This window comes from Coregonus lavaretus (assembly GCF_964263955.1).
Source record: "Coregonus lavaretus genome assembly, chromosome: 10".
NCBI lineage: Eukaryota > Metazoa > Chordata > Actinopteri > Salmoniformes > Salmonidae > Coregonus > Coregonus lavaretus.
In genome coordinates this window covers 8,918,564-8,930,403 of record NC_139997.1, presented here as the reverse complement: position 1 = coordinate 8,930,403, position 11,840 = coordinate 8,918,564, and the positions used below count along the sequence as shown (strand labels likewise).

Here is an 11,840-nt window from a genome sequence, read left to right as displayed (position 1 = left end):
TCAAGTTTTTTCTGGTGGTGATCAATTAATAAAAATGTAGATTGGATAAATTATATTTAATATAACCAGCAAAAGATTTATAAACCACACTATGATGCAATAAAGGGATTAGCTGAGCAGACAGCGGCAACTAGCTTAATGACATGGCAGAATAGAATAGCTTTAGATATGCTTTTGGCTGAGCGGGACGGGGTTTGTGTTCTGTTTGGATATATGTGCTGTACTTTCATCTCCAACAACACAGCACCGGACGGGTCCGTGACCAAAGCGCTTCAGGGACTCACCACGCTGGCGAACGAACTGGTTGAGAACTCTGGTATTGATAGCTCCATAAACGGTTGGTTTGATAACATATTTGGTAAATGGAAAACTATTGTTGTGACTATTCTGGGTGAAGTTATAGCTTCTATGGGTATACTTGTTCTTTGTGGATGTTGTCTTATTCCCTGTGTCTGAGGGTTGGTGAGAAAAGGAGATGGAGAATGTGGTTTCCCAACAGATGGTGAGATACGGCCCAATCCCGGACTCCGACCTAAGGAATGAAACCAGGCTTGGTGGAGTGACACTCTAGAGGGTGTCTAAAGGGGGCCAAAATGTTTGAAGTTCCTGGGTGACTTGTAGCCAACCATTTGCAAGTTGGGTGTAGATGGAAGGACTGAAGGCCTTTTATTATCAAATTGTCTATTAATAAAAGTGTGATTCTTTTTGTTTGTATTGTATTTTAATGAGTGACACCCTAGAGGGTGTCAAAAGGGGGATTGTTGGGATTTGTTTTCCAATAATTGGATTGAAGTGATGAATAGCTTAGAAGGAATGCATTAATGAGGAGCATAGGTTTGTACTATACTGATATAAATTGTTTCACATAACAGGCTGTGATTCATGTGTGGAACGTTAGGGGAAGGACAGATAAGACTTGTATTTCTTACAGATACGAACACTGCCTCTTTGTTGTCTGTGAACCGTTGTCTGTGAACCGTTGTCTGTGAACCGTTGTCTGTGAACCGTCCTTGGATGTAGGAACGTACAGTCTTTTGGGTGCTGACTCTACAGGTTGTTATGATAAACTTATGCCTGGGAACGGTGGAGCGCCAAGGGGTGGGACTAACCCGTGCGCCAACGGATTGGCTGAGTCAAGTCTAAACCACACTCAGTCCTTTACTCTGATTGGCCAACAGAAGAGGTGGGAACTCTCTGTCAGAGTATTTGAGAAATAACCTGTAAACAATGGATCAGTTCTCTGAGTGCCCTGCGTGGTATCTCAGCGGACCCGTATATACGAACCTTCATACTTATCATACATACATTTTGCATATAATAAATTAAGCTTGGATTGAAGATCTCTTGATTCTTATTCCAATACCAGATTTGAATTACGCAATTTCTAACAGTAATTAAAAAGAGATGACAGCTCAGATGGTGACATATGAGACATCAATGTCTGAAAAGCCTGCCTGTGCTTTCTCTGAAAGGTCTGAAATCAGATTCTCATACAAATTCACTGACAGCCCTGATCTTCATTACAACCCAATGCTGTCTCACAACTCCACCTGTTTTATAGACCTGTTTCTATTCCTCCCCCTCTCCTCTTCCCCCTCTTCCTTCCCTCTCCTTCTCTTCCTCCTTCTCCTCCTCCCCCTCTCCTCTTCCCCCTCCTCCTCCTCCCCCTCTCCTCTTCCCCCTCTTCCTTCCCTCTCCTTCTCTTCCTCCTTCTCCTCCTCCCCCTCTCCTCTTCCCCCTCCTCCTCCTTCTCCTCCTCATCCTCCCCCTCTCCTCTCCTCCTCCCCCTCTCCTCTTCCCCCTCTTCCTTCCCTCTCCTTCTCTTCCTCCTTCTCCTCCTCCCCCTCTCCTCTTCCCCCCCTCCTCCTCCTCCCCCTCTCCTCTTCCCCCCTCCTCCTCCTCCTCCTCCCCCTCTCCTCTCCTCTCCTCCTCCTCCCCCTCTCCTCTTCCCCCTCCTCCTCCTTCTCCTCCTCATCCTCCCCCTCTCCTCTCCTCCTCCACCTCTCCTCTTCCCCCTCCCCCTCATCCTCCCCACTCCTTCTCCTCCTCCTTCTCCTCCTCCTCCTCTTCCCCCTCCTCTTCCTCCCCCTCCTCCTCCTCCTCCTCCCCGCTCCTTCTCCTCCTTCTCCTCCTCCCCTCTCCTTCTCCTCCTCCCCTCTTCTTCTCCTCCTCCTCATCATCATCTCCTCTTCTCCTCCTCCTCCCCCTTCTCCTCCTCTTTCTCCTCCTCCTCCTCCTCCCCGCTCCAGGCACGACTCCAACACCATCATTAAGTTTGCCGACGACACAACAGTGGTATGCCTGATCACTGACAACGATGAGACAGCCTATAGGGAGGAGGTCAGAGACCTGGCCGTGTGGTGCCAGGATAACAACCTCTCCCTCAACGTGATCAAGACAAAGGAGATGATTGTGGACTACAGGAAAAGGAGGACTGAGCACACCCCCATTCTCTTCGACAGGGCTGTTGTGGAGCAGGTTGAGCACTTCAAGTTCCTTGGCTTCCACATCACCAACAAACTATCATGGTCCAAACACACCAAGACAGTCGTGAAGAGGGCACGACAAAGCCTATTCCCCCTCAGGAGACTGAAAAGATTTAGCATGGGTCCTCAAATCCTCAAGAAGTTATACAGCTGCACCATCGAGCATCCTGACTGGTTGCATCACTGCCTGGTATGGCAACTGCTCAGCCTCCGAACGCAAGGCACTACCGAGCATCCTGACTGGTTGCATCACTGCCTGGTATGGCAACTGCTCAGCCTCCGAACGCAAGGCACTACAGAGGGTAGTGCGTACGGCCCAGTACATCACTGGGGCCAAGCTTCCTACCATTCAGGACCTCTATACCAGGCGGTGTCAGAGGAAGGCCCTAAAAATTGTCAAAGACTCCAGCCAACCTAGTCAAAGACTGTTCTCTCTGCTACCACACAGCAAGCGGTACCGGAGCGCCAAGTCTAGGTCCAAAAGGCTTCTTAACAGCTTCTACCCCCAAGCCATAAGACTCCTGAACAGCTAATCAAATGGCTACCCGGACTATTTGCATTGTCCCCCCCCTCATTGACTCTGTACCGGTACCCCCTGTATATAGCCTCCCTACTGTTATTACATCGACTAACACACTGACTCTGTACCGGTACCCCCTGTATATAGCCTCGCTGCTGTTATTTTACTGCTGCTCTTTAATTATTTGTTATTTTACTTATCTATTTTTTACTTAACACTTCTTTTTTTTTAAACTGCATTTTTGGTTAAGGACTTGTAAGTAAGCATACCTGTTGTATTCGGCGCATGTGACAAATAAAATTTGATTTGATACATATGAAGTGGGTAAAACAGTATGTAAACATTATTAATGTGACCAGTGTTCAATGACTCTAGGGCAGCAGTCTCTAAGGTGCAAGGTGGAGTACTGGGTAGAGGCCAGCTAGTGGTGACTGTTTTTACAGTCTGATGGCCGGTCCCAGCTTTTATGCACATGTACTGTCACCGCCTTCTAGATGGTGAATAGGCCGTAGCTCGGGTGGATGAGGTCTTTGATGATCTTCTTGGGTGCTGTAGATGTCCTGGAGGGCAGGCAGTATGCCCACGATGATGCATTTGATTTCCATAGGGGGGCACTTTTTTTCACGGGACCTCCTCTGTGTGCACATGTTTGCATGTGCACAAAATTGTATGGGTTTTATATTAAAAACGTAATTTAACTGTAAAAATGTATTACCTTTTAATGTGGCATAAACACAACCAGTCATGATGTATCTGAGTGTCAAACGAATCACTTCAAAAAGTAGGTTACCTTCGCCCGTTCATCCAAAATAATTCCAGCAACTGAACTGTGCACTGTCCATTCGCCAACTTTCCTTCAATTTGTAAGTGGCTGAAACTATCTCACCGGAGAAAGTATCCGAGCTAGCGAAACAGCGCCCCTCTGATTTACTATATATAGCCCAAGTATCTGATGCTATCTGGCCAAAAATAGTATGACATGCCATACTCATTTTGGCCAGACAGCATCAGATACATGGGCTACATGTACTGAGACAGAGGGGCACTGTTTCGCTAGCTCGGATGCTTTATCTGAGATGTGTGTTCTGTTTTTTTTATTTGGATGGGCAAGGAGGTACGGTAGGGCTGGCCAGGCCCTCTAAGGCCCACCCATAACGCCGGTCCTCCTCCTCCCACCCCCTCTTCTCCTTCTCCTCCTCCTTCTCCTCCTCCTCCCCTCTCCTTCTCCTCAGCCTCCCCCTCTCCTCTCCTCCTCCTCCTCCTCCTCCTCCTCTCCTCTTCTCCTCCTCCTCCTCCTCCCCATCCTCCATCCTCTTCTCCTTCTCCTCCTCCTCCCCCTCTCCTCTTCTCCTCCTCCTCCCCCTCCTCCTCCCAACCCCCCTTCCATCCTCCATCCTCTTCTCCTTCTCCTCCTCCTCCTCCCCCTCTCCTCTTCTCCTCCTCCTCCTCCTCCCCCTCCTCCTCCCAACCCCCCTTCCATCCTCCATCCTCTTCTCCTTCTCCTCCTCCCACCCCCTCTTCTCCTCCTCCTCCTCCTCTTCCTCCTCCTCCTCCTCCCCTCCTCTGTCTCTATCACATTGGTTCTGTGATTGATGCTCATGGTGAGTGGAGGGCTCATAAGTCACACTAGATATTACCTCTCACACAAGCTGTCAAAGCTGTAGCATATGTGTATATATATCTCAAAGCTATACGTATATACCAGCCGAGCTCTTACCCAATAAAAACAAGATTTAGGGGGGGAAAAACACACAGACACACAAACGAAAACCTGAAAAAAACATTGGATTCCAAGAATAGCCCTGCCATGTGTGGTGTATTGTGGTGTGGTGTATTGTGGTGTGGTGTGTGTGGTGTGGTGTGGTGTGGTGTAGTGTGGTGGTGTGTGGTGGTGTGGTGTGGTGTGGGGTGGTGTGGTGTGGTGAGGTTTAGGGTGGTGTGGTGTGGTGGTGTGGGGTGGTGAGGTGTGGGGTGGTGTGGTGTGGTGAGGGGTGGTGTGGTGTGGTGAGGTTTAGGGTGGTGTGGTGTGGTGGTGTGGGGTGGTGAGGTGTGGGGTGGTGTGGTGTGGTGAGGTTTAGGGTGGTGTGGTGTGGTGGTGTGGGGTGGTGAGGTGTGGGGTGGTGTGGTGTGGTGAGGGGTGGTGTGGTGTGGTGAGGTGTGGTGTGGTGTGGTGTGGTGTAGTGTGGTGGTGTGTGGTGGTGTGGTGTAGGGTGGTGTGGTGTGGTGGTGTGGGGTGGTGAGGTGTGGTGAGGTGTGGGGTGGTGTGGTGTGGTGTGGTGTGGTGAGGTGAGGTGTGGTGTGGTGTGTCTTTGTGTTGTCATATTGATGGAGGGTTGACGCATTGGCAGTTTAATGTTTACTGGGAGCAGGTAATAGATGCATACACATACCCACGTTGTTAGGTTGTTCCCAGACAGCATAGGTGTGTGTGTGTGTGTGTGTGTGTATGTGTGTGTGTGTGTGTATGTCAGCTAGGTTGCCTCCTACTTCCTGCCTCGTTGCGTCGGAGGCAGACAGAATAAAACAGAACGGTGTCAGAACAGTGACACCCCTGCCCGATATAGAGCCATCAATCAGGCCCTGTCTGCTGGCTGGCTGGCTGGCTGGGAACAACCTGTTCACACACACCTCTCTCCAACATATCTACCACTTGTCGCCTCACTGATTCATGCACAAACACAACCACAATAACCTCACCTCATGTTCATGTTGGTGCACACATGTTAATATAGCCTACAGTAATGAGAGAGAATTTATAGATCCATGTGATGCATCATTAAACATTGAACATCAAATATTTAAACGCTGTCCCAAATGGCACCATATTCCCTATTTAGTGCATTACTTTTGACCAGGCCGCAGAGTGTTTCACCTTATTAGGAAAGCATCCATTGTGTGCTCATATGTAATTAAGGGTTGTTTATAATCATAATTTGACATGCACACGTATGACTAATTTGTCCGTAATTCTCTGTTTAAACATGCATGTACTCTAAGATAATTACCTGGTAATAAGCACACATTGGGAGCCTGACTTGTTTCCTCAGTGTATATTGTCATTAGCTGAATTCCCATGTCTTCTGTAATAAAGCTGGTACAGATTCAGAACTTTGATCAGGACTATTCTAAACATGATCTGCCTCCATTCTACATCAGATGGTTCTAAAATCAAAAACAAGTGAATCAAATAGGGTCCAATACCGCAAGTTAATTGCATGAAAAAATGTATACATCATCATGACATCATGAACCACTTAGTGCCTTTGTTGTCACTGACAAGTTCAGGGTAGCAGTCCAAACATATACAGGCTGTTCTGAAAGGTTTAAGGCTGGCTGGAACACAGAGAACGAATGCAGGACCTTTTTTCTATGAATACGGCTTTCTACTTAGATCTCTGCTGACACCTAGTGTTCATTTGGACTACTGCAATTGAAAAACAATTCTGTCTAAACCTCGAGTTGAATAGTTGAACAGAAGCACACACCTGACATACAGCGCCTTCAGAAAATATTTCTCCCCCTTGACTTTTTCCCAAAAAAATTGTGTTACAGCCTGATTTTTTTTGTCACTGGCCTACACACAAAATAATAATACAAACAAATCTATAAGGTCCCTCAGTCGAGCAGTGAATTTCAAACACAGATTCAACCACAAAGACCAGGGAGGTTTTCCAATGCCTCGCAAAGAAGAGTACCTATTGGTAGATGGGTAAAAAAAGATCAGACATTGAATATCCCTTTGAGCATGGTGAAGTTATTATTTACACTTTGGATGATGTATCAATACACCCAGTCACTATAAAGATACAGGCGTCCCTCCTAACTCTGTTGCCGGAGAGGAAGGAAACCGCTTAGGGATTTCACCATGAGGCCAATGGTGACTTTAAAACAGTTACATAGGTTAATGGCTGTGATAGGATAAAATTGAGGATGGCTCAAGAACATTGTAGTTACTCCACAATACTAACCTAATTGACAGAGTGAAAAGAAGGAAGCCTGTACAGAATACAAATATTTCAAAACATGCATCCTGTTTGCAACAAGGCACTAAATTAATGCTGCAACAAAATGTGGCAAAGCAATTAAGTGTTACAGTGAGGGAAAAAAGTATTTGATCTCCTGCTGATTTTGTATGTTTTCCCACTGACAAATAAATAATCAGTCTATAATTTTAATGGTAGGTTTATTTGAACAGTGAGAGATAGAATAACAACAACAAAATCGAGAAAAACGCATGTCAAAAATGTTATAAATTGATTCGCATTTTAATGAGGGAAATAAGTATTTGACCCCCTCTCAATCAGAAAGATTTCTGGCTCCCAGGTGTCTTTTATACAGGTAACGAGCTGAGATTAGGAGCACAGTCTTAAAGGGAGTGCTCCTGATCTCAGCTTGTTAACTGTATAAAAGACACCTGTCCACAGAAGCAATCAATCAATCAGATTCCAAACTCTCCACCATGGCCAAGACCAAAGAGCTCTCCGAGGATGTCAGGGACAAGATTGTAGACGTACACAAGGCTGGAATGGGTTACAAGACCATCGCCAAGCAGCTTGGTGAGAAGGTGACAACAGTTGGTGTGATTATTCGCAAATGGAAGAAACACAAAAGAACTGTCAATCTCCCTCGGCCTGGGGCTCCATGCAAGATCTCACCTCGTGGAGTTGCAATGATCATGAGAACGGTGAGGAATCAGCCCAGAACTACATGGGAAGATCTTGTCAATGATCTCAAGGCAGCTGGGACCATAGTCACCAAGAAAACAATTGGTAACACACTACGCTGTGAAGGACTGAAATCCTGCAGCGCCCGCAAGGTCCCCCTGCTCAAGAAAGCACATATACAGGCCCGTCTGAAGTTTGCCAATGAACATCTGAATGATTCAGAGAATAACTGGGTGAAAGTGTTGTGGTCAGATGAGACCAAAATCGAGCTCTTTGGCATCAACTCAACTCGCCGTGTTTGGAGGAGGAGGAATGCTGCCTATGACCCCAAGAACACCATCCCCACCGTCAAACATGGAGGTGGAAACATTATGCTTTAGGGGTGTTTTTCTGCTAAGGGGACAGGACAACTTCAGCGCATCAAAGGGATGATGGACGGGGCCATGTACCGTCAAATCTTGGGTGAGAACCTCCTTCCCTCAGCCAGGATATTGAAAATGGGTCGTGGATGGGTATTCCAGTATGACAATGACCCAAAACACACGGCCAAGGCAACAAAGGAGTGGCTCAAGAAGAAGCACATTAAGGTCCTGGAGTGGCCTAGCCAGTCTCCAGACCTTAATCCCATAAAAAATCTGTGGAGGGAGGTGAAGGTTCGAGTTGCCAAACGTCAGCCTCGAAACCTTAATGACTTGGAGAAGATCTGCAAAGAGGAGTGGAACACGAGTGCTGCACCTCAAGGATGACTGCAAGGATTTCTCTGCTGAGGACAGAGTCAAAGAGGTGGTGACCAAATACAGCAACTTTGTCAGTTTCCCCATCTTCCTGAACGGGCGACTAATCAACACTCTCCAGGCCCTGTGGATGATGGAGCCTAAGTCGATCAGTGAGTGGCAGCATGAGGAGTTCTACCGCTACGTGGCTCAGTCGTACGACAAGCCCCGCTACACACTGCACTACCGCGCTGACGCCCCCGTCAACATCCGCTCCATCTTCTACGTCCCAGACGTGAAGCCGTCCATGTTTGACGTGAGCAGAGAGATGGCTCTGCTCCAGCGTGGCTCTGTACAGCAGGAAGGTTCTCATCCAGACCAAGGCCACTGAAATCCTGCCCAAGTGGCTACGCTTCCTTAGAGGTGTGGTGGACAGTGAGGATATCCCATTGAACCTGAGCAGAGAGCTGCTGCAGGAGAGCACCCTCATCAGGAAGCTGAGGGATGTGCTACAGCAGCGTATCATCAAGTTCCTGATGGACCAGAGTAAGAAGGAACCTGAGAAGTACGCCAAGTTCTTTGAGGACTACGGCCTGTTCATCAGGGAGGGTATCGTCACCACACAGGAGCAGGACGTCAGGGAGGACATCGGCAAGCTGTTGAGATTTGAGTCTTCGGCGCTACCCGCGGGCCAGCAGACCAACCTGATGGAGTACGGTTCCCGTATGAAGGCCGGGACACGTAACATCTACTACCTGTGTGCCCCAAACCGACACCTGGCTGAACACTCCCCCTACTTTGAGGCCATGAAGCAGAAAGACATGGAGGTGCTGTTCTGCTATGAACAGTTTGACGAGCTCACCCTCCTGCACCTCAGAGAGTTTGACAAGAAGAAGCTGATCTCTGTGGAAACAGACATTGTGGTGGACCACTACAAGGAGGAGAAGTACCAGGACAGCAAGCCAGCCTCTGAGCGTCTGACAGAGGAGCAGGCAGAGGATCTGATCTCCTGGATGAGGAACAATCTGGGAAACAGAGTCACCAACATCAAGGTGACCCCTCGTCTGGACACCCACCCGGCCATGATCACGGTGCTGGAGATGGGCGCCGCACGCCACTTTCTGCGTACTCAGCAGATGGCCCGCAGTACCGAGGAGAGGGCCCAGATGCTGCAGCCCACCCTGGAGATCAACGCTGGTCATGACCTCATCAAGAAGATGCACTCACTGAAGGAGTCCGACTCTGCACTCGCACAACTGCTGCTGGAGCAGATCTACGACAATGCCATGATCGCAGCGGGCCTCAACGACGACCCCCGACCCATGATCGCCCGCCTCAACGACCTGCTGACCAGAGCGCTGGAGAAACACTGAGACAAGATGTCAGTTCCTGTCATGGCCATCACCTGTAGGGCCTATAGACACTACAGTCGCTGCCTGGTTTAACTCTCCATCGCCCCAACCAACCATCCTATTGGTCAGGTCACTGTAGGCCCTACATAGACATGTGACCATGTGATACTGAACCTACTAGCCCCATCAACAACCCACTGCTCTGGTGGCCTTTCCACATGCAGGCCTGCCCATCTATACCCCAGAAAAGTCCCTTCAATACAAACAGACTGTCCAAGGAGAGCAGGGAGTCTTTGGCCTGCTCAGAGACAAAATGGAGAAGATGGACACGGCTCAAGCTGTGGATTTCTGTTGCTCGGGCTCTCCAGCATTTTCTATGTGTTTGTCCGTTTTTATTCATGTTGTGTGTGCTGACAGAGATGTGACGGTTTTGACTGAAGATATTTACAAGACTGTGCCATAAGTAAAGTGGAAACCCCATATCGGGGCCACCCATACACAAAGAAATGTATGCACGCACGACTGTAAGTCGCTTTGGATAAAAGCGTCTGCTAAATGGCATATTATTATTATTATTATTATTAACAAAAATGGAGTTGCTTACCAAGAAGACAGTAAATGTTCCTGAGTGGCCGAGTTACAGTTTTGACTTAAATCTACTTGAAAATCTATGGCAAGACTTGAAAATGGTTGTCTAGCAATGATCAACAACCAATTTGACAGAGCTTGAAGAATTTTGAAAAGAATAATGGGCAAATGTTGCACAATCAAGGTTTGGAAAGCTCTTAGAGACTTTCCCAGAAGGTCTCCCAGCTGTAATCGCTGCCAAAGGTGGTTCTACAAAGTATTGAGTCAGGGGTGTGAACAATGTTGGTACAGAATATATCTGGGCTAGTATATCTGGGCCAGCTACTTTGCACCTCAGTCTTTGACAACGCCACCAGGCAGCCACCACAGAGGAAGTCACAGTCACACCCCCAGTCAAACCCAACAGGAAGTGAGATGTGAAATGTAAGTGTCACTTCAGCTCTTAAAAACATTCACAACATGTTCCTCTATTCATCCCCCTTAGCATTTTTCCTATTTTGTTAAATTACAACCTGGAATTAAAACAGATTTTTGTGGGGTTTGTATCATTTGATTTACACAACATGCCTACTACTTTGAAGATGCAAAATATTTTTTTATTGTGAAACAAACAAGAAATGAGACAAAAAAACAGAAAACTTGAGCGTGCATAACTATTCACCCCCCATAAAGTCAATACTTTGTAGAGCCACCTTTTGCAGCAATTACAGCTGCAAGTCTCTTGAGGTATGTCTCTATAAGCTTGGCACATCTAGCCACTGGGATTTTTGCCCATTCTCTCATACCATTGGACACACTGTTTATATTATATCCTTGCTGCGTGGAAATCTGTTGCTATTTTCATGTGTCAGATTGATGGACCTGGGACCAGATACAGTATACTGTGACTGTCCCTCTACAATTCACTAGTGGTCCTAAACTCACAGGATAAAATAACAAGAGCTCAGCGACATCAGACCAGAGATCTGATAGGCAGTTGGGGCTTTCAACTTCATTAATAGATCATTCATTATTAACCATCAGTCTATGGACGAAGGTCTTACATGCCAGCCTGGTCTCATAGACTAGAGGTAACATAGTAAATGTATATCCGGGACTCTGAAATTAGTATGATATGTTATATTTGGTATGGTAACATAAGACAGATGGTTACTTAAGGCAAAAACAAAAGTAGGGTGGTTGGTCGTAGTGGATGGGACCTCGCTTTGTGCATGGGGGCATTGTCATGCTGAAATAGGAAAGGGCCTTCACCAAACTATTGCAACAAATTTGGAAGCACAGAATCGTCTAGAAATGTCATTGTATGCTGTAGTGTTAAGATTTCCCTTCACTGGAACTAAGGGGCCTAGCCCGAACCATGAAAAACAGCCCCAGACCATTATTCATCTTCCACCAAACTTTACAGTTGGCACTATGCATTGGGGCAGGTAGCGTTCTCCTGGCATCTGTCAAACCCAGATTAGTCCGTAGGACTCCAGAGAACGCTTTTCCACTGATCCAGAGTCCAATGGCGGTAA

At 47.3% G+C, this 11,840-nt stretch overlaps 1 protein-coding gene across 1 annotated transcript; it reads left to right on the top strand.

The window, feature by feature from the left end:
• Positions 1-8,357: 8,357 nt before the first annotated feature.
• LOC311135814 (heat shock protein 75 kDa, mitochondrial-like) lies at positions 8,358-9,902 on the top strand (the record flags this gene model as incomplete). Its single annotated transcript, XM_084169852.1, is given in 2 exon segments — positions 8,358-8,719; positions 8,721-9,902. Coding segments are annotated over 2 exon segments (1,398 nt in total). The 3' UTR covers positions 9,757-9,902.
• Positions 9,903-11,840: the final 1,938 nt, after the last annotated feature.